We start from the raw sequence: 17,583 nt of genomic DNA, 5'->3' as shown, positions 1-17,583 counted from the left end.
TCTCCTCTCCTCTCCTCTCCTCTCCTCTCCTCTCCTCTCCTCTCCTCTCCTCTCCTCTCCTCTCCTCTCCTCTCCTCTCCTCTCCTCTCCTCTCCTCTCCTCTCCTCTCCTCTCCTCTCCTCTCCTCTCCTCTCCTCTCCTCTTTCCTTCCATTCTCCCCGCCCCGTCCCTCTCCTCCCATCCCTTCCCTGCATCAGGCGGGGAGAAGATTAAGTATCCTTGATAAGATTGTTAAAAAAGAACTACCATCAAGATGACTTCAATGTCAGCTTAGGTTTTAGGGGACAGAGGTCAGCTGATGGCCTTCTAGGCCGTGTGTGCTGCAGATTGTTCTATAAATGCTGATATGTTGACTCTGCGGTCATAAAAGATTTTCCAAGAAATGTATCCCTTTGTAGCCTTGCTTTGCGCTGATAATTCAATTGCCAGCTCTGTGGAAGGGAAGAGACACAGTAAGGCCTGCTCACAAGCTGCTTAAATCCTTGCTTTAAAATACAGTAATTTTTTTCCCAGCATTATCAATTCTTTTGCCCTGAGGGTCGAGGGTTATACAATGCTCTTCCTGTTTCCATAAACAAGCACTTGAATACCTCAGAGCATGTTTAAAAATAAGTGTGATAATAGCTGTATTTTATAAGGAAAAGCTCAAGAATGAGGGTCGGTGTTTGTAATGCAAAAGAACATTCTAATTTGACGTCAGCCTTACACTGATAGTTCTTAATGTCCCGTAGTTACGTTTAGACACCCGATAGAGCGTTTGTTGCACAGTCTGACCCAGAGGACAGCCTTTTAGATGGGGACGGCAACCTCTGCCGGAAAGGGAAGCGGAAAGCCCGCGACGTTCCCGCGGGCAGCTGCGAGGCATTGCGGCTGCTGGGCCCAGCCCGGCGCCTCGGGCTGCCGCCGCACCGAGCCAGGCGAGGCTGCCAGGACAGCCCTGCCCGGGGCGCGTTTCGCTGCGCCGCACACGCCGCCCGTTGGGAGCGCCGCTACCCCTTGGCGCCAGCACAGCTCGCTCTCCGTGTGCGCCCCCGAGCCGTTGCCTTTGTCCCGGAGAGAGGAGCGGGCGGAGCGGGTCTGAGCGCCACGCAGCGAGACAGAAGGTGGGCGAGGCCGCTCTTCTCCCCGCCTCGCCAGGCATCGCTGCGTTCCCGGAGGAGTCCGGGCCGACGCGGCCCCCGGGCAGGCGGCACCGGGACGGGCACCGGGACCGGCACGGGCCGCGGCGGGACGGTCGCCACGGCAACGCCGGCGGGGCGTCACCCGGACGTCACTTCCGCGCGAAGAGGGGCGGGGCGGCGCGCGCAGAACCGTCATGGCGCTGTCGCGCGGGGAGCGCTGCCTCGCGCTGCTGCTGCGGCTGCTGTCGCGCGTCTGTCTCGCGCTGCTTGCGCTGCTGCCGCCGCCGCGCGCCGGCTCCGCGCGCGCCGCTCCGCGCGCCGTCCCGCCGCCGCGGTGCGCGCTCCTGCTGCTGCCCGCGCGGCGCCTCGCGGAGCTGCTCCGCGCGCGGCAGGTACCACCCGCGGCCCGGGGAGGGGGAGCGGGGGCAGCGGGTGCCCCGTCTTCGCGCGCGGCACGTACCATCCGCGGCCCGGGGAGGGGGAGCGGGGATAGCGGGTCCCGGTCCGCCCGGCCGCCCGCGCCTGACGGCGGGACCCGCTGTGCCCCGTGCCCAGGTGGCGTGCGTAGAGGTGGTGGAGGCGTACGTGGAGAGGATCAAGGAGGTGAATCCCCTCATCAATGCCTTGGTTAAGGACAGGTGAGCTGGAGGCAGAGGGAGCCCTCGAGGAGACAGCGTCTCCCCGCCTGCCTGCCTTGGGGCCCCAGGCCCGGACGCTGCACTCTGCCAGGGGCACGGGGATCCCCGCGCCGCCACCGCAGCAGCGCCGTGCCGAGCGCCCGGCGGCGGCTGGGCCGGGAAGCCGCTCTCGGCTCCGGCAAACACCAAGCAGTCTCACTTCCCCCACAAGCTCCTGCCGCACTTGGGATCCACGCGCCCTGCGGCGACCCCGCTCCTCTCTGATCCAGTGCCAGAACATCACCGGGTGCTTTGTTGCAGGTTCGAGGAGGCCCTGCAGGAAGCCCGGCAGGTCGATAAGCTCCTTTCGGAGGGTCCTGGCGATGACTGCCTGGAGGAGAAGTTCCCCTTGTTGGGAGTTCCCATCACCGTTAAGGAGGCCTTTTCTCTCTATGGTGGGTTTATCTTTGTGCCTCTCCAGGTCTTGATGTGCTCCCCAGAGTAGTGGGTGGCTGTGGCAGGTGCTTGGAGGGAGGTAGTCTCCCTTTCCCTGGTTTACACCAAGCTCTGCCTGGGCTGCTGCATTTGTGCTCATTTGTAGCACACAGCTGCTACAGAGCTTGAGGTGCCTCAGAGGAGCAGCTCTCACTGGGAACCTGCTTCCTGCAGCTCTGGGTCTTCTCGGGGCACTGGCCCTGATGCCTCCCTTCTGTTGACTTTGGCACCACAGGGATGCCCAACACCTCTGGCTTGGTCAACCGCCGCAACGTGATCGCCACCTCGGATGCCACTGTGGTGTCACGGCTGAAGCAGGCAGGTGCCATCCCGCTAGGTGTCACCAACTGCAGCGAGCTCTGCATGTGGTACGAGTCCAGCAACAGGGTCTACGGGTGCACCAACAACCCCTACGACCTGCAGAGGATTGTGGGCGGCAGCTCAGGTGAACCCCAGCACCTTGGCACGGTCCTGCACAAGTGGCAGGTTAAAATGCGTTGAGGGAAGAGTTCCAAGTCTCCGCACACAGCTATTAACGTGTCCCTGGGCTCTTGCGGAGATTACGGGCCTCTTTCCTGGGCACTGCTGTAGGCTGTTGGGAGGGCTAGCTGCTTTGCCTCTTCTGGGTGTTTCATCTGGCATTGTCTCAGCCTGCTCTGTTGTACTTTGGCAGGAAAATCCCCTTGGCCCACGTTCCCCAGCTATCCCCTACCCATCACTAAACCACACCCCTCCCTGTGAGGCGTTCCTGCTTCCCTGGGTGGTTTGCACCATAAATCTGTCGGGTTTTGCCGTGTTTTCTCCTGTGCAGGTGGGGAGGGCAGTGTCCTGGCAGCTGCCTGCTCAGTCGTAGGTGTGGGCTCTGACATCGGCGGTAGCATCCGAATGCCTGCCTTCTTCAATGGAGTCTTTGGCCATAAACCCACAACAGGTAAGGTGGGCGCTGGCGTCTCCTCCTCTTCCCCACCAGCAGAGAGGCCATGAGGTGGAATGGGGGCTGTGGGATGAGCCCTGTCAGGACACCCCTGTGCTGGTCACTGGTGGGATTGCTGTAAGGAGTCAGGTAGCTTCTTGCATGGGACAAGACTGTTGAGGAAATACAGCTGGGGTTGGCAGTTGGGAAGCTTTTGGTGGCAGAATGCCAGGCACATGGGAAATGGTGTTGCAGGTATTGCATCCTCAGCATGGGAGGTTTTCACAAGGCTGGGATCTGCTGGGATGTTTCTGTGTCCTTCAGTGTCCTGACTGGTGCTTTTCCCCCCATCCCCCCTTCCATGAACCTTGCCATCGGCACTTGTGGGGTGTACAGTCCCTTGGGAGCCATGTCTCCCTGCACCCAAAGACTCCCCAGGAGGGCTGTCCCCATCTGGAGGCGATGCTTGGGGTAGTATCTGACTTCTCTGCTCTCAGGGGTGGTGCCCAACGATGGCCAGTTCCCAAACGCTCGCGGGGTGCGGACCAGCTACCTGTGCACAGGGCCCATGTGCCGCTACGCAGAGGACCTGGAGCCTGTGTTGAGAGTCATGGCCGGTCCTGGGGTCAGCAAGTGAGTTGTTCCCACTGCTCCAAGCTGCTGAGCTGGAGTCGGCAGCTCTCTGGTCCTCACAATGTATGAGGCCTTTGTACGAGACAGGTCTGCACCCTACCCAGTTTGCTTGTTACTGATTTCCTTCCTCTGCTGCTGGCTTCAGCAGGACCTTGGCTGCTGGGACTGCCCTTCCCACCACCCACGTGCTCCCAGGAACCAGCAGCTGTGGGCAGACTGATAGGTCCCCCTTCACCAGTGAGCTGCTTCCCAGTTCTGTCCCACGCACCCCTCCCAGGGCTGGCCTTGCTTCTGGGTATTACAGCGGCTTTTTTCCTGTTGAATGAGGAGTCTTCAATCCCCACACCATGGCCAGTTCAGTTCCTTCGGTTCTTGATCCGTGCAATCAAGTGCAACCATGCTGCATGCCAGTGAGGGCGTGCAGAGCAGAGATGGGGCACATGGGGCAGCCCTCCTTTTTGCCACAGCCTGCACACAGTTGCTCTTTCCATTACCACTTTGCTTTTTCCCAGGCTCTTGTGCAATCCCAGGCTCGGCTGAAGCCAGGGTTTGTAGTCACAAGATGCTTCTGGAGAAATGAGAACTTTCCCAAGAGAAACTTGTTGGGACTGAGGGGGCAGATGAGCAGCTAGATGCATTGTGGGCAGTAGGTCTTCAGGGTCTCACCTTGCCACTCTGGGGGACAGAGCAGGGTCTCTTGAGGACACAAAACAAGTGTGTGAGAACCTCTTAGCAGCTGCAGATGAGCTGGGGATGGATTTGTGACAAAGCATCATTCCTTTCCCAGGCTGAAACTGAATGAGAAAGTGTCGCTGGAGAAAATCAAATTCCACTGCATGTATCATGATGGCGGGTCCATTTTTGTATCACCTGTGGACAAGGAGATCCTGCAGGCCCAAAAGAAGGTAGGAAGCAGCAGAGGATGTTACTCACTGAGGTGAGCCTTAAAACAGAACCTGGGGAGACCAGTCAAAGGAGCCCTGGGGAGGGGAAAGAGCTACTTTGTGTGGGGCTCCTGCAGGAGCTGGCAAAATGAAGGGCTGGGGAGGCAGCCTTGCATCACAATCCTCTGCTTTCAGGGGTTAAAAAGTAGAAAGAACTTTTTCTTCTTCAGGGCTAAAGAAGACACAGGGGGAAGATCTTGTGAGTAGGTCCCCTTACTCTCTTCTCTGTAGTTTCCATGGGCTGATGGCAGGCATCAAATCCTTATGGAAACAGACCCATCCTTGCTCTTCCCTGCAGGTGGTGGAGCACCTCGAAAGTGACCTCGGGGTCCGGGTTCAGCATGTGGCAATCCACAAGATGAAGTATTCTTTCCAGATCTGGTCAGCCATGATGTCATCCAAGGACAGTGAGGGACAGGTGTGTCAGAGTGAGTTGGTGAGGGCGCAACTTTGGAGTCATCAGGGAAGAAACAGCTGTTTGGGGCCAGCTGTGGAGAGCTGTAGGCTTCCCAAACCTACCCAGGGGCTTTCCCTGCTCCATGTGCACCCTCCAGTCCTCCTTTCACCTCTTCCTAAAGTTGCACAGCACCTTCTCCCTTGCTGTCCTGTGGGTTGAGACCCTGGCTCTCAGCAGAGGAGCAATGTGGTAATCAGGAGGGGGGAGGTTGTTTTGGTGCATTGACCTTTTCCATGCAGGTTGGTAAGTCAGCCAAGCAGGGGGCATCCTGCCTTGCTCTTTGTCCCATGCTGTGTCTTCTGACTTGTAGGCTGGGATTAACATGCTTTGGGATGCCAGGACAGGCAGGGGACTAGCAGCTTTCCAGCAGGAGGCCTGCTTGTGTAATTTTCCCCTGGCATTGCAGCTGCTGTGCTATGCTCTGTGCATGCAAGAAAGTACTTTGTGACAAAATAAACTTCTGGGAATGTCATAATTTATGCATTCCTGGCACAGAGGGAGTGATGAAACAGCCCAGCCCCACCACACCAAAGGAGGGCTTGTCTGGCTCCTCTGCCGCCTCCTTTCAGGTCCAATTGCCATATCACAGGAAGAAATGCCTCTGGGACATTATCCCTTGCATTTTGTCAGTTGGGTGCTGCTTTGGGGGGCTCTCCCTTCGCCTTGCTGTCTCTGGCAGGGAAAAATGCCCCTGCTGCTGTCGTGGATCAGTGTCAGAGCTGTGGAGCACCCGATGGTCATCTCCCATGTGAAAGCGGGAATCCCATTGGTATAATGGGATTACCTGAGTTTCACTGTCCACTGCCAGCCTGTGCCTCCCTGCTGCATCTTGGCTTTGCTGACAAGGGGGAGTGGGTGTGTTACAGGAGGCACAACGATTCACAGACCTGCTGGGGGACCATGGGAAGCCAGTGTGGCCGCTGTGGGAGCTGATGAAGTGGCTCGTGGGGATGTCTTCTCACACTCTCCCAGCTATCGGTAATGCTGGCAGGGGCCCTGGGAAGTGCAGAGGCAATGGTTGGGTGGGCAAGTTGTTAAATGCAAGTATTACCCTTCCAATGCCCAGTGAAGGAACCGGGGGTTTGCCTTGAGCAGCTTCAGCCTAGTTTGTAATGATGCAAGCTCAAGAGTGTGGATCTTTGATAAATGGGCGTGGGTACCTTGGGGGAAGAAGCGGGGGTGATGGAGCTGGGGGCAGGGTTCACTTCTGCTGTGAGCCACACCAGAACTGCTGGGGGCTCAGAGGGCTCAGTCATGGTCTGCACCGATCTTGTTTCATAGCAGCAGGTACTAGAGAACCCTGATTAGACCCTAATGCTGTCTAATGAGTGCTGTAGTCGTTCTGCCAGCTTTGCTCAACCCCACTGGCTGGAAAAGCTGGAAGGAAGGGGCAGGCTGAATGCTTGTCCCTTGGCAGAGCTGGGGGAATGCTGCCCACAAAGCTGTGCTAGGGGCAATCTGCTGTGGCTACTGGCAGGAAGGGGTACTTGGGAGGCCACCCCAGAAGCAGGGGATGTTGCATGGGGCTGGGCATTGTGTTTGTGCCCCACATAGACCACAGTCCTCTCATAGGCTCTTGTCCCCATTTCTACCCTTTCCTGCAGCCCTGGGACTGACAGAGAAGCTGGTGAACCTCAACATCAGTGGGAAGGCCAAGCTGGTGAGCATGGGGAAGAGCCTACAGGAGGAGATGGAGGCACTGCTGGGGCCAGATGGGGTGCTCCTCTACCCTTCACACCCCACCATTGCCCCCAAGCACCACTCCCCCATCTGCATGCCCTTCAATTTTGCCTACACAGGTGAGCAGCCCTGGCTCCTGTGGGGTTGCAGCTACGGCTACCAAAATGAAATCCCTGTGGCAGCAGTGTGGGCTGGCAGCTGGGGTGTTGTATCCAAAGTGTTTGCATTGCTGACAGTGGGTTGTGCAGCAAAGAGATGTGTCTTGTTGCTCCAGAGAGTGAGGGTTGTTGTGCTTCATACTGTGTGGCATCTTTTACCTTTTGCCAAAGGTCCACAGCAGAGCAGGGGTGACTTCGTGTGCGATATAGGGGTTTAGCAGAAACCTGAGACCTGCCATCTCTTGGGGTACAGTCTGGGGCCCCTTGTGTGGTTCCCATGTGGTCTGAACACCTCAGTGCCAGTGTCAGTGCTGCCTTGCTTTGTGGAGTGATGGAGGGCTGGTGCCTGGCGCAGGAATGTCCCAAATTCGGCATGCCACAATGTGTGCCATCCCTCACGGATGCTGTTTATACACGTGATGTGGGCACTGGGAATCTCTGGCCAGTGATGTCCCTTGTCACCATGTCTCTGCACTGCTGCATGAAGCACCAGCTCCCAGGATCTTGGTGCTGTGAATGGCAGAGCTGCCTGCCCAGGGTGGGAGAGCCAGGCAGTGATGTATCCCAGTCTTTGTGCTCACTCTGATCTATGCAACCTTCTCTCTTGCAGCCATCTTCAATGTCCTGGGCCTGCCAGTGACACAGTGCCCGCTGGGGCTGGGCAGTGAGGGGCTGCCGCTGGGCATCCAGCTGGTGGCAGCCTCCTACAATGACCACTTGACGCTGGCGGTGGCCCGGTACCTGGAGAAAGCTTTTGGAGGATGGGTTTTGCCAGGGGAAGTTTAATCTTGGGAGACGGGGACAGAGGCAGTGATAAGTGCTGATGCTTGATCTCATCTCGGCACTGCCTGCTCCCTCTGTATCCCCCTGCACCCTGCTGGGAATGGCTGCTGGTGGCTCCAGTGCAGGAACAGCTGGACCACTGCCCCTGGAGTCCTCACCCCTGTGGCACCCTCTGTCAGGGAGAGACCTGCGTTTCCCAAACCCCTCAGGAGCCCCAGTGCCACAGTCTGAGGATGCCCTGCCTGCATCCTGCCTGCAGTGGGCACCCACCCACCTTTTCCAGACCGTGGAGTTGGCCAGCTCTGTAACCTTTCCACTTTCAAAGGCGCTGAGTGAGAGCTGGGCCGAGGACGTGCTTCCAGATTGCTGGGGGCAGCTGTGCAGTGCCCCTCGGGGTCCTCCTTGGCCTGACCCTACCCACAGGGCTGGACTGTGCCTGCTGCACCAAGGCTTGCTAGCCCCCACAGTCCTCCCAAGCTCCTGCAGGCTTCTCCCCACCCTCTGACCAAAAAGGGAGAGGGGTTGTGGGGGCTGGAGGAGCCATAAGCCTGTCACCAACAGTGCTTTGTGGGGGGGGTGGGTGCTGGGCTCTGCAGTGTGTGCAGCTGTCAGGCACAGCTGGGAGCATTTCAGCACTGGTATTCAGTGGGGTATTAAAGAGCCTGTCCAGTCTCCTGTGGCTGTGTGTCCTTTTCCTTGTGGCTGTCTCCCTTCCAGCTCCTGCCAGGCCCCAGCCCCATCACTACCAGGGATGTGTCAGGGTTACCCAGCACTGCTGGCCATTGAAGTGGTGCAGGGACAACAGTGGCGATGCTGCCATTGACATCTGGGGTGGCTCTTGGCCACTCTAGAGCTCTTGTTTTGGAATGCCCGGGGCAACAGTGACTGCTGGGCCCTGGGCAGAGTTGAATGGTGCTTATGAGCCCCACAACAATGCCGTCAATGGCTCTGTTAGTCTTGCAATGGTTGTGCAATTCTTGGGAAGCACAAGTTCAGCTGTGTTTTGTCCCAGTGGGCTGCCAGAGACCTGGAGCTCTTGAGGTGATGCAGAACCATGTGCAGGTCCCTCATAGTCTCCAGGGCAAAATGAGGGGCCCCAGCCCTCTGTGCCCAGCCTGCAGCATTGGTCTTGGCAAGGATAAAACCGGCTACTGGTTTTGCTGGGATGTCCTGGCCCGTGTCTGCCCTGCCATGTGTCAGTCCTGGCCTGAGCCCTTCCTTGCTCCTCTCTGTCCCCATGCCACTGATGGTCTGTGCAAAAGTAGTGCAGGATGCTGGGATGGTGTGGTGGACAGGCTGTGCCTCAGCTCTGGTGTGCAGAGGGCACTGCTGAGCACCCGTGCCCAGCTGGGACATTGCTAATGAGGAAGCAAGGAAGGAAAAAAAAACAAACCCTGGCTCGGCAAAGGAGGTACAAACCACCCAAGTCAAATCACGCCTCCCAGCGCAGGCAACACGGACTGTTCCCCATCTGGAGGAAGCCTGGCAGCTGAGCAGACCGTGCTAACGCTTCCAGTGAACACTCGGAGCCAAACGTGAGGTTGCTGAGCTGAGGGTGTTGTTTTCAACAGTGTGGTTGGTGAGGTGGGTTTCTGATACAGCAGTCGGGCAGAGAGGAAATGCTGGATCAAGGTTGGGGGGAGTGCTGGTGCTTCAGGGTAGTGTGAGGGGGATGCAGACAAAGGAGAGGATGTGCAGAGGGGGTTAATCCCCACAATCTCAGTTAATGCCACAACACAGGGAGAGTTGCTGGGATTTTTCCTCTGGCCATGGCAGAAGGGGAACGGATGTGCTGGGGTTCAGAGGGGGGCTGGGGACTGGCCTGCAGTCACCCTCACTGCTTCAGGGAAGCATTGCCTCCCTTGTGCTGCCTTCTGCAGTGAGAACAGCCCTGTCCCTGCCTGCACAGGCAGCTGGTCCTAGGGTCTCCATCAGTTGCCCAGCTCTGTGCCTCCATTAGCCCCAGGAACAATCCTGGAGGCTCTTTCTCCCTCTGGGCAGGAATACTGCCTCCTTCAGTGGGCTCGGGTGCAAAGCCAGGAGGGTTCTTGCTGGTCCCAGGGTGGGGGGAATCCCTAGGCTGACTGCCTGTGCTTCAGCTCTGGTGTTTCAGAGGTCTCACCTCAGCCCTCACCCACAGTTTGAAGCTGCATGTCCCTGCTTGTTGACTGTTCCTCCTTGTTTCAAGCTCTTAATCCTGCAAGAGACAGAGAAAACATGCAGGCAATGTTTCGTACCCACATAACTTGTAACTTGTAACAGAGAAAAGAAATGGGAAGAGTGAGAAGCAGTGAGAGTAGTGAGCCAGCCCCACTGGTGTCCCATCTGGGCAGGGTTGCTCCCACCCCTCTGCCTCTGGAGGAGGCTGTGGGCTCCCCACCTTCACGGGGAAATGTGTCCCCACAACCACAAGGTTGTTGTTGGTAGCCTCAAAGCCCTTGCATCTCTGCTCCAGGAGAGGAAGGTTACCTCCGTGACCGGCAGGAGCAGGGCAAGATTCCTGGTGGCTGAATGGTAGGGCAAGGCCAAGGTGAGAAGGGACTGGCCAGGTGCAGGTGCCCAGCTGGACCAGCCTCTGCTGTGGTTCACAGCCTGGGGTCTCTGCTCACAGCCCAAGAGGGTCCCTCATTGTGCCCCATTTTGCCTTGTGGGTGACGTCACACGTGGTGCCCTCCCCGTAGCAGGGGATGGCTGGGGGTGTGCTGGCACTGGTGTCACAGGTTGTGCCAGTGTGAATCATGCCCAGAGCTGGGCTGAGTCACCTACCCAGTGGTGTGAGCATCAGGTGAGGAGCTTTCTCAGACCCACATCCTGGTGACAAAGGCAGTGTGACAAAGGCAGTGGGGTGACAGAGATGGGTGCAATAGCAGGTTGCTGCAGCACGAGCATAGTGCCATAGCAGTGTGGCCACTGTCCCTGTGGGTCCACTTACCACCATAGCCCTGAGGGTACCTGCCCTGCTGCACCCCCAGAGTGCAGCACAAGGACCCCTGCCCTCCATAGTGGACACCTCTGTGCCACAATAGGCACGTGGACTCCATGGGGCAGCGTCACTGGCTGAAGCTTCTGTTTTTAATCCCAGGTCCCGGCAGCCCATCATGTCTGTGAGGGGCAGAGCAGCTCCAGCACACCCATCTCTTTCCATGGCCCCTGGCACAGCTGCGTAGTGCTGGGGCAGATGGAGGGGCCACAGTAGGATGAGCCCGGCCCTGCTCCTGCTGCTGTCCCTGGCCAGCTGCTCCCTGCTCCAGGGTAAGCCAGTGCTGAAGCTGTCACCACAGTCTGGGGAGGGGGGGGGGGGGGGGGGGGGCTGGTACCTGTGAAGAGGAGAGGCCCAAGTGGTCATCAAGGAATGATGAGAAAGAAAACCCCCGGGTCAGCAGCAGCTGTGTCAGAGTGTTGTCCCTTCCGTTTTGTCAGCTGTGTCTCTGCTTTGGCAGAAGCGTGGAGAGGATGTTCTCAGTGTGTGACCAACTGGGGGGGTACAGGTGCTGAGCACCTGCTTTGTAGTCAGTGTTTGCCCATGCCAGGATGAAACTGGGGAACTTGTGCAGGACACTGCCTCAGAGCCCTCTGCTCCCTCCTCAGGGACGCTACTGAGGCCACGGCATGTCAGGCTGGAGGCAAAGAACTTCCACGTCTGGCTGCACTGGGAGCCAGACCCCAGCTCACCCAGCTCTGCCACCTATGAAGTGGAGTGGAGGAACAGGTAGGTGGGGAGGAGGGGGTGAAGGGGTCTGGTCCTCTTACACCCTGGCAGAGGCTGTTGGGGACCCCTGGCAGCCAGAGGACTGTTGTCTGGCAGTAAATGCCGCAGGGTAACAGAACCGTGGAGTTGGAAGGGACTGGCTTGTCCTACCCCTGCACATGCAAGGTCAGCTCAGGGGTGTGTCCTGGTGGGTTTTGAACAACTTCAGGACGACATCCCTGGACAGCTTGGTCCCTTTCCTGGTCACCATCCCAGTAACAAAGGGGTTGCTTTTGGACTGAGGTTTTGGATTTGTTTTTTTTTCCCATTATGCTAAATGGGATTTCTTGTATTTCAATTTGTGTCCACTGCCTCTTGTATTTTTGCTGGGTACCACTGAGAGGAAGGCTCTATCTTCATCTTGTGTTGATAAGACCCCCCCCCACCCAAAGTCACCTCTCTCTGAGGACCAAGCTGTCACCACTCGCTCAGTTTCCCTCATAGCACAGGGCCTCAACAGCCTCAACTCCTTGGTGGGTTCTCCCAGCCACGGCTGTGTGTTTTCTCATTGTGAAGAGCACAGCTCAGGGCACAGTGCCAGATGCCATCTGTCCCCAGGAGGGAGTCACCTTGCTGGTGACCCTCCTTCTCACACGCTGTTGGCTGATGCCCGGGCTTTCCTACCCTTTCCACCTGGGCAGGATGGCGGTGGCTGGGCAGCCCTCCCTTTGGGCTGGCAGGATGCTGAAAAGAAGCAATCCCTGTGCTTTCTTTCTGGGCAGAACCTCGAACTGGACCAAGGCAGGCACCTGTGGGGGGAACAGCAGAAACTCCTGTGTGTGTGAGCTGTATTTTGACAGGATTCATGATATCTACTGGGCACGGGTGAGAGTGGTGGCCGGAGGTGAGCAGTCCGAGTGGGCCGGTTCCAGCGAGCTGCAGCTCTACAGAGACAGTAAGGACTGCGGGGCATCTCCAGCTGGGCAATTCCTGGGGGGCCGATGGGAGAGGGGACCTTGGAGAGATCTGATGGGATACAGTGGGAAAGCATATTAGGATACTGGAGGGAAAAGGGTCAAGAGCCCTAACCAGAGGAAAGGGATGAGGCAGAGCTGCTGGAGGATAGTTGGGTGACGAGCAGAAGGACAGAGGAGACAGTGAGGTGATTGGTAGGAGGCCGCAGGCCAGCAAGGCACCATAGGAATTTGGGTCTCTGGGAAATGCAGCGCAATGGGGCAGGAAGGAGGATATGCCTCCAGGCTTGGCTTTTGAAAGGCTCATCTTCCTCCCCTGTCATGGTGTCCTGGTTCAGGGAAGATTTTGGAGAGAACCCCAAAGGGCTCCTCTAGGAAAGCAGATTTAATTGCCCCATCCCCCCCCCCCCCCCCCCCCCCCCCCCCCCCCCCCCCCCCCCCCCCCCCCCCCCCCAGCCAGTCTGGGAGAAAATACCTCCTTGGAGAAAAGTGGTAAAAACCTGTTTATTAAACAATAAAACCTAACCAATATTAAACAATAAAACTCCTTGCTGCTCCAAAAGGGATGACAAACGGAGAAAGTCCCCTCCCTGGGTTGCAGTTCAGCTCCCTCAGTCTTTTATCAGTCCCCCCAGTGCTGGAAATGTCGCGGGCCAGGCCCGGCCTGGTGGGCCACAGGTGCGAGCTGCTGGTGCTCTGCTGGGTGTTCAGTCCAGAGCAGGTTTAAAGAGGTCCAAAAGGGAAAAAAACCCACAGCCCAGGGAACTTCTTTGCCTCAGCCAGCTAAAGCTAACTAAAAGCAAAGGAGAGCTCTGTCCTGCTGTCTGTCCATCCACAGACAACACAGTCCAGGAGCAGGAATGTGGAGGAGTGAGTGCAGTGTCTGAAAACAAACTGCACCCTTCTTCTCTCTCCCCTTCACTTTCTGGAACAAGTCTTAAAGGTGCAAAACTTCTTATTCAGCATAAACAGAACAAGACGACTGGGGATGAAAGCATCATATAGTCGACCCAGGACAGGTGGTCTGGGATGAAGCTGGCACAGGCAGGGGCAGGCAGGGGCTGACCCTCTGCTAATCCATTCGTCCTGACTATTGTGTTTGCCTGGTGTGGGAATGTGCCTCTTCCCAGTCACAGACTGGCTGTTCTGTCCAAAAAACCTAGCAGTCTCTTGGAGCTAGAAAATTTTCAGGACCCTCCTCTGACCTCGATCAGAGGGGTTGTTGCAATAAACAAAATTTGTAAGATAAATGGGTTCTACGCTGGTTGTTTGTGTTCCCTGGTTCATTCCCTGTGCATCCAACTGGCATGGAAGTGGGTGCATTTAGTTAGAAAGTGATTGCTGGCCTTGGCAGTGGGGTCTCCAGGCCCTGGTGGATGGCTCAGGGATGAAGGTCTCAGCAGAGGGAGCCGGTGGTGCCACAGGTCTGTTGGTGTGAAGAGGAGGCAGAAGCAGTGCTAGCTGTCATGAAGATGTGGTGGCTGCCATTCCTAGAGCTGGTTTCAGAGCACCAAGTGCCATCAGGCAAGACCCGAGGAGCTTCTGTGCTCTGAGAGGGGAATGTCAGACAGAAAAATACAATTTCTAGAGAAACAAGAAGTCTGCCTTCCTTTGAAGGCCTTAATTTTTGATTTTTTTCCCCTTTGCTACAGCAATTGTTGGCCCGCCCAAGTTGTCCTGGCTACTCCAGGACCAAATCCTCAGCGTAAACATCATCACACCACCCACTCCCTACCAGAGAAGAACTGGTTCCTACAAGCCAGTCAACCGAGTGCTGCTGAAGCTGTGGTACTGGCTGCACCTGTACGAGGGGGACCTGCTTGTCCAGCAGGTATGTATGGTAGCTGGGCGGGGCCCAGAGATGCAGAGCTTGCACAAGCTTTCCTGGTGCAGCAAAGCCACCATCTCAGGTTGTAGTGGTGCCTGTGCTGCAGCCCTGCCCACGCCTGGCTGCACATGCAGGTGTGAGGTGCTGTGCACCCCCAATCTGGGGCTCAGCAAGGCAGGAGACCACTTCCCTCCCCTGGGTAAGAAGAACTGGACTGGTTCTGTTCAGATGAAAAGTGATGCCACAGGTGTTTCAGGAGGTGCTCTGGGACCTGAACACCTCCTGGGGCAAAGAATTGAGTGTTGGAGGTGCCTGGGAGGAGGGATCATGGGGCAAGTAAGACGTTGACGCTGCACAGAGCAGTGGAGCCATGCACAAACCCCACCTCCAGCTTCTGTGGCCACCTGTTACGTCTGCTTTCAGGTGCCCTGCAAACAGAGCAGGAAGGACGTGCCTTGCACCTTTGGGCACTTGAAGCCCAGCACAGAGTACTGTGTCCGGACAGTGGCTGCAGACATTGCCAGGGAGCGGAGCCAGGAGGCTGAGCAGTGCCTGGTGACTCCAGCAGGCCCTTCAGGTGGGAGGACTCTCACCAACTCAGCTGGCATCTCAGATCCTGCTCACAGCACAAACCTGTGTGGAGGTGTGAATACCTCACCCCCAGCCACTCTGGCCGGGGTTGTGGCACAGTGCTGCCCAGTGGAGAGCTCTCACAGTGGTGCTTTCCTGTCATCTGCCTTGGGCTTGCCTCCTGAAACATCCCAGCATGACATGGATGGGAAACGCTGACAGAGGGTGGGGTGTGGTGGGGTGGGATAGGAGGGATGTGAGTGACCCCTCAGCCTGCTGTGATGTCCTGGCAGGCTTTCCATGGGTCCTTGCTGTGCTGAGTGCCTTCTTCCTGCTGCTGCTGCTAAGTGTGGCTGGCATCTGCTTCATGCAGCTGTGTGTCTTTCCCAATCCTCCGGAGACCTGCCTCCCAAAAGCACTGGTGAGTGACGATCCTCCTCCAGCCTCCACCTGGTGTGTAGCCATAGCCAAGCCAGGGTTCCCTGCATTTGCAAGAGCTCAGCACCTCCTTTCCTCCAATTCTCACATCACCAAGCCCATTTTGATACCCAGGTGCCTCCCCTGCCGTCTGAACCACTGTCCCCCAAGAAGAAGGTACTGGTGGAGGGCATTGGCCAGCCATGGGGCACAGCAGAGAATGGGGTCTCAGGCAGTGTAGCCCTTGGTGTTCAGCATAGTTTGTCACAATGCCCTAGCTGGCAGGGCTTTAGCCAGCTGAGGCTGACCATGTCTCTGCTTTTGTCCTTGCAGGCTCTCCAGAACAGCGAGCTGAGTGTGGCCATGCAGGTGCCTCCACTCCAGCTGGAGGAGGACCCGGTGGCCCTGCTCCTGCAGACTGTGCTCCCCTCCCAGGGGCCATCCACAGCTGTGCAGGCATCAGTCATGGTCCCACAGCTCCTGCGAGGCCCCGTCCAGGATGTGAGTGGATACTGTGCCAATGGGTTTGGCCCAAACCGCACCGAGGGAAGGGACCCATCCTACGCCCACAGTCAGCTGGAGCGTGCCTTAAGTTCTCAGGTCCTCTCACAGCTGGAGAAGGATGGGGAGGCAGGTGATGGGGATGATTTACCAGAGCAGCTGGTGCTAGTGGGACTAGCTGGACACAGCTACATAGGTGACAGGGACAGCCAGATACCTAAAATATGGCTCCCCCTGCACCTCCAGCTTTATTCTAAATGCCAGTGCCCAGTCCTGGGAGCAGGCAGACACCTTCCTCTGCCCGTGCCAAGCAGAAGCTGCAGCCAGGAGTACCTGCAGGAGAGTCTGGGCGCGGCTGGGCGCTGGATCCGGCTCAGCTCCGTGAGGCTCCTGCCCGGTGCGGAGGCAGAGGGAGGGCAGCCCCTCCGTGCTCCCCAGCCCCTGCGCGGCGGCGGGACTGAACCAGAGCAAGGTGACAGCGCCGTGCGGCGAGGCTACCCGGAGCAGGCAGGACCGAGTCTGTGCAGCCCCTTCCAGCTGCCCCCCTCGCCCCGAGCTCCCTTCTCCGGCTACGAGCCCCGTGCCCCGGCAGGGAGCGAGCCTTAGCGAGCGGGGCCGCCTCCAGCGCCCAGCAGAGCCAGAGCCTCCCCGAGCTCCCCGGCCGGGACGGCTGCCTGTCTGTCTGTCTGTCTGTCCCAACCTGCTGGGGCAGGGCTGGGGATGGGACCGGGCCAGGCTCCAAGGGCAGGCACAGGCGCATTCTGGGCACGGCCGCCGAGGATCCGCCAAGCGCGGGCGGGATCCGGAGCTTTCCTCTGGGGATTTGGTGCCCTTGAGACACAGTATAAGGAGCATGGACCAACGTTGAACCCCCAAAACTTCTTATCTAGAGATCTGTCTGTATGTGTGCATGTATAGTACTAATTAGCATCTATACTCATGTAACACTCATACATACATATATATTTTTAAAGCTCTTTAATGAAAAAATGTTGGGGTTTTTACTTCTGTGGAAATGTTGATTCTGTGCTGGAGTTGTTTTTAAATATCACTAATTTATTCTAGAAAACTGGCTTCTCTATTCATTGTTTCTGTTTTACAGACCCAGCACGACCCTTCCCTGTGCAGCAATCAGGAAAGGCACGGGGTAAACTTGGGGTTTTCCAGGCAGAAAATTGCACCCACAATCTCTTTCTTGCTCTCCTGTGGGAAAAGACTGGGTTTTAGCATCATGGGATACATTTATTGTTCCTGCTGCTGGCACTGGGGTGATTTATGGCTGAGAAGCCCTGCCCTGCGGTTCTCCCTTGGGATGTGTTTTGAGGCTGTGCCTGAAGCCACAGAGGCCAGGGGAAACCTCCTTGTGCTGTGTCACAGGCTGGCATCAATGGAGTCAAATTGCAGTGACAAATCCAGGCTCTTGGACTCATAAAAATGACTCTGCATCTGGGAACAGGTGAGAAACTGGTGTCTGGTGTCCAGGCAGCTGCTGGAGGGGATGGAGGTACAGTGCTGCCAGTCTTAGGGAGCCTTTGGGGCTGTGCAGGGCCACGTTCCAACCCTGTGAGTCACTCGTGACACCCCAGCCATGTTCCATCCCTGCCTTGTACTGCAGGCTGACCCCTATAGCCCACAAGGGTCCATGAGGTCCACGTGCAGTTTAGGGAGGACCCCATAGCAGATGCCCAAAGGAGGCCATGACTCTGTGGGAAGATCGTGACTGGAGCAAGCTCCTGGCAGGCAGGACCTGTGGCCCCATGGAGAGAGGAGCCCAAGCTGAAACAGGTTTGCTAAAGGGAATTGG

At 57.3% G+C, this 17,583-nt stretch overlaps 2 protein-coding genes across 3 annotated transcripts; both read left to right on the top strand.

Moving 5' to 3' along the window:
• Positions 1 to 1,315: 1,315 nt before the first annotated feature.
• FAAH2 (fatty acid amide hydrolase 2) lies at positions 1,316 to 8,361 on the top strand (the record flags this gene model as incomplete). 2 transcript variants are annotated; one of them, XM_084212915.1, is made up of 11 exons in its annotated part: positions 1,316 to 1,513; positions 1,677 to 1,759; positions 2,060 to 2,193; positions 2,469 to 2,678; positions 3,045 to 3,164; positions 3,644 to 3,779; positions 4,567 to 4,684; positions 5,022 to 5,141; positions 6,047 to 6,158; positions 6,785 to 6,979; positions 7,629 to 8,361. In XM_084212915.1, the coding sequence occupies 11 exons, from the start codon at positions 1,316 to 1,318 to the stop codon at positions 7,802 to 7,804; spliced, it is 1,602 nt and encodes a 533-aa protein (XP_084069041.1). In that variant the 3' UTR covers positions 7,805 to 8,361. The 2 variants fall into 2 exon arrangements, with proteins under 2 accessions (XP_084069041.1, XP_084069042.1); XM_084212916.1 differs by having other exon boundaries at positions 6,785 to 6,840; positions 7,629 to 7,799.
• Positions 8,362 to 10,193: 1,832 nt separating this feature from the next.
• LOC311157797 (uncharacterized protein) lies at positions 10,194 to 16,432 on the top strand (the record flags this gene model as incomplete). Its single annotated transcript, XM_084212757.1, has 8 exons — positions 10,194 to 10,315; positions 10,884 to 10,905; positions 11,332 to 11,510; positions 12,272 to 12,444; positions 14,116 to 14,294; positions 14,715 to 14,868; positions 15,155 to 15,282; positions 15,612 to 16,432. The coding sequence occupies 8 exons, from the start codon at positions 10,194 to 10,196 to the stop codon at positions 16,383 to 16,385; spliced, it is 1,731 nt and encodes a 576-aa protein (XP_084068883.1). The 3' UTR covers positions 16,386 to 16,432.
• Between the last annotated feature and the right edge of the window lie 1,151 nt (positions 16,433 to 17,583).

The sequence above is a fragment of the Fringilla coelebs genome (genome assembly GCF_963513975.1).
Source record: "Fringilla coelebs genome assembly, chromosome: 11".
Lineage (NCBI taxonomy): Eukaryota > Metazoa > Chordata > Aves > Passeriformes > Fringillidae > Fringilla > Fringilla coelebs.
Note: the sequence above shows the minus strand (reverse complement) of the source record. Positions and strands in the feature narration are given on the sequence as shown.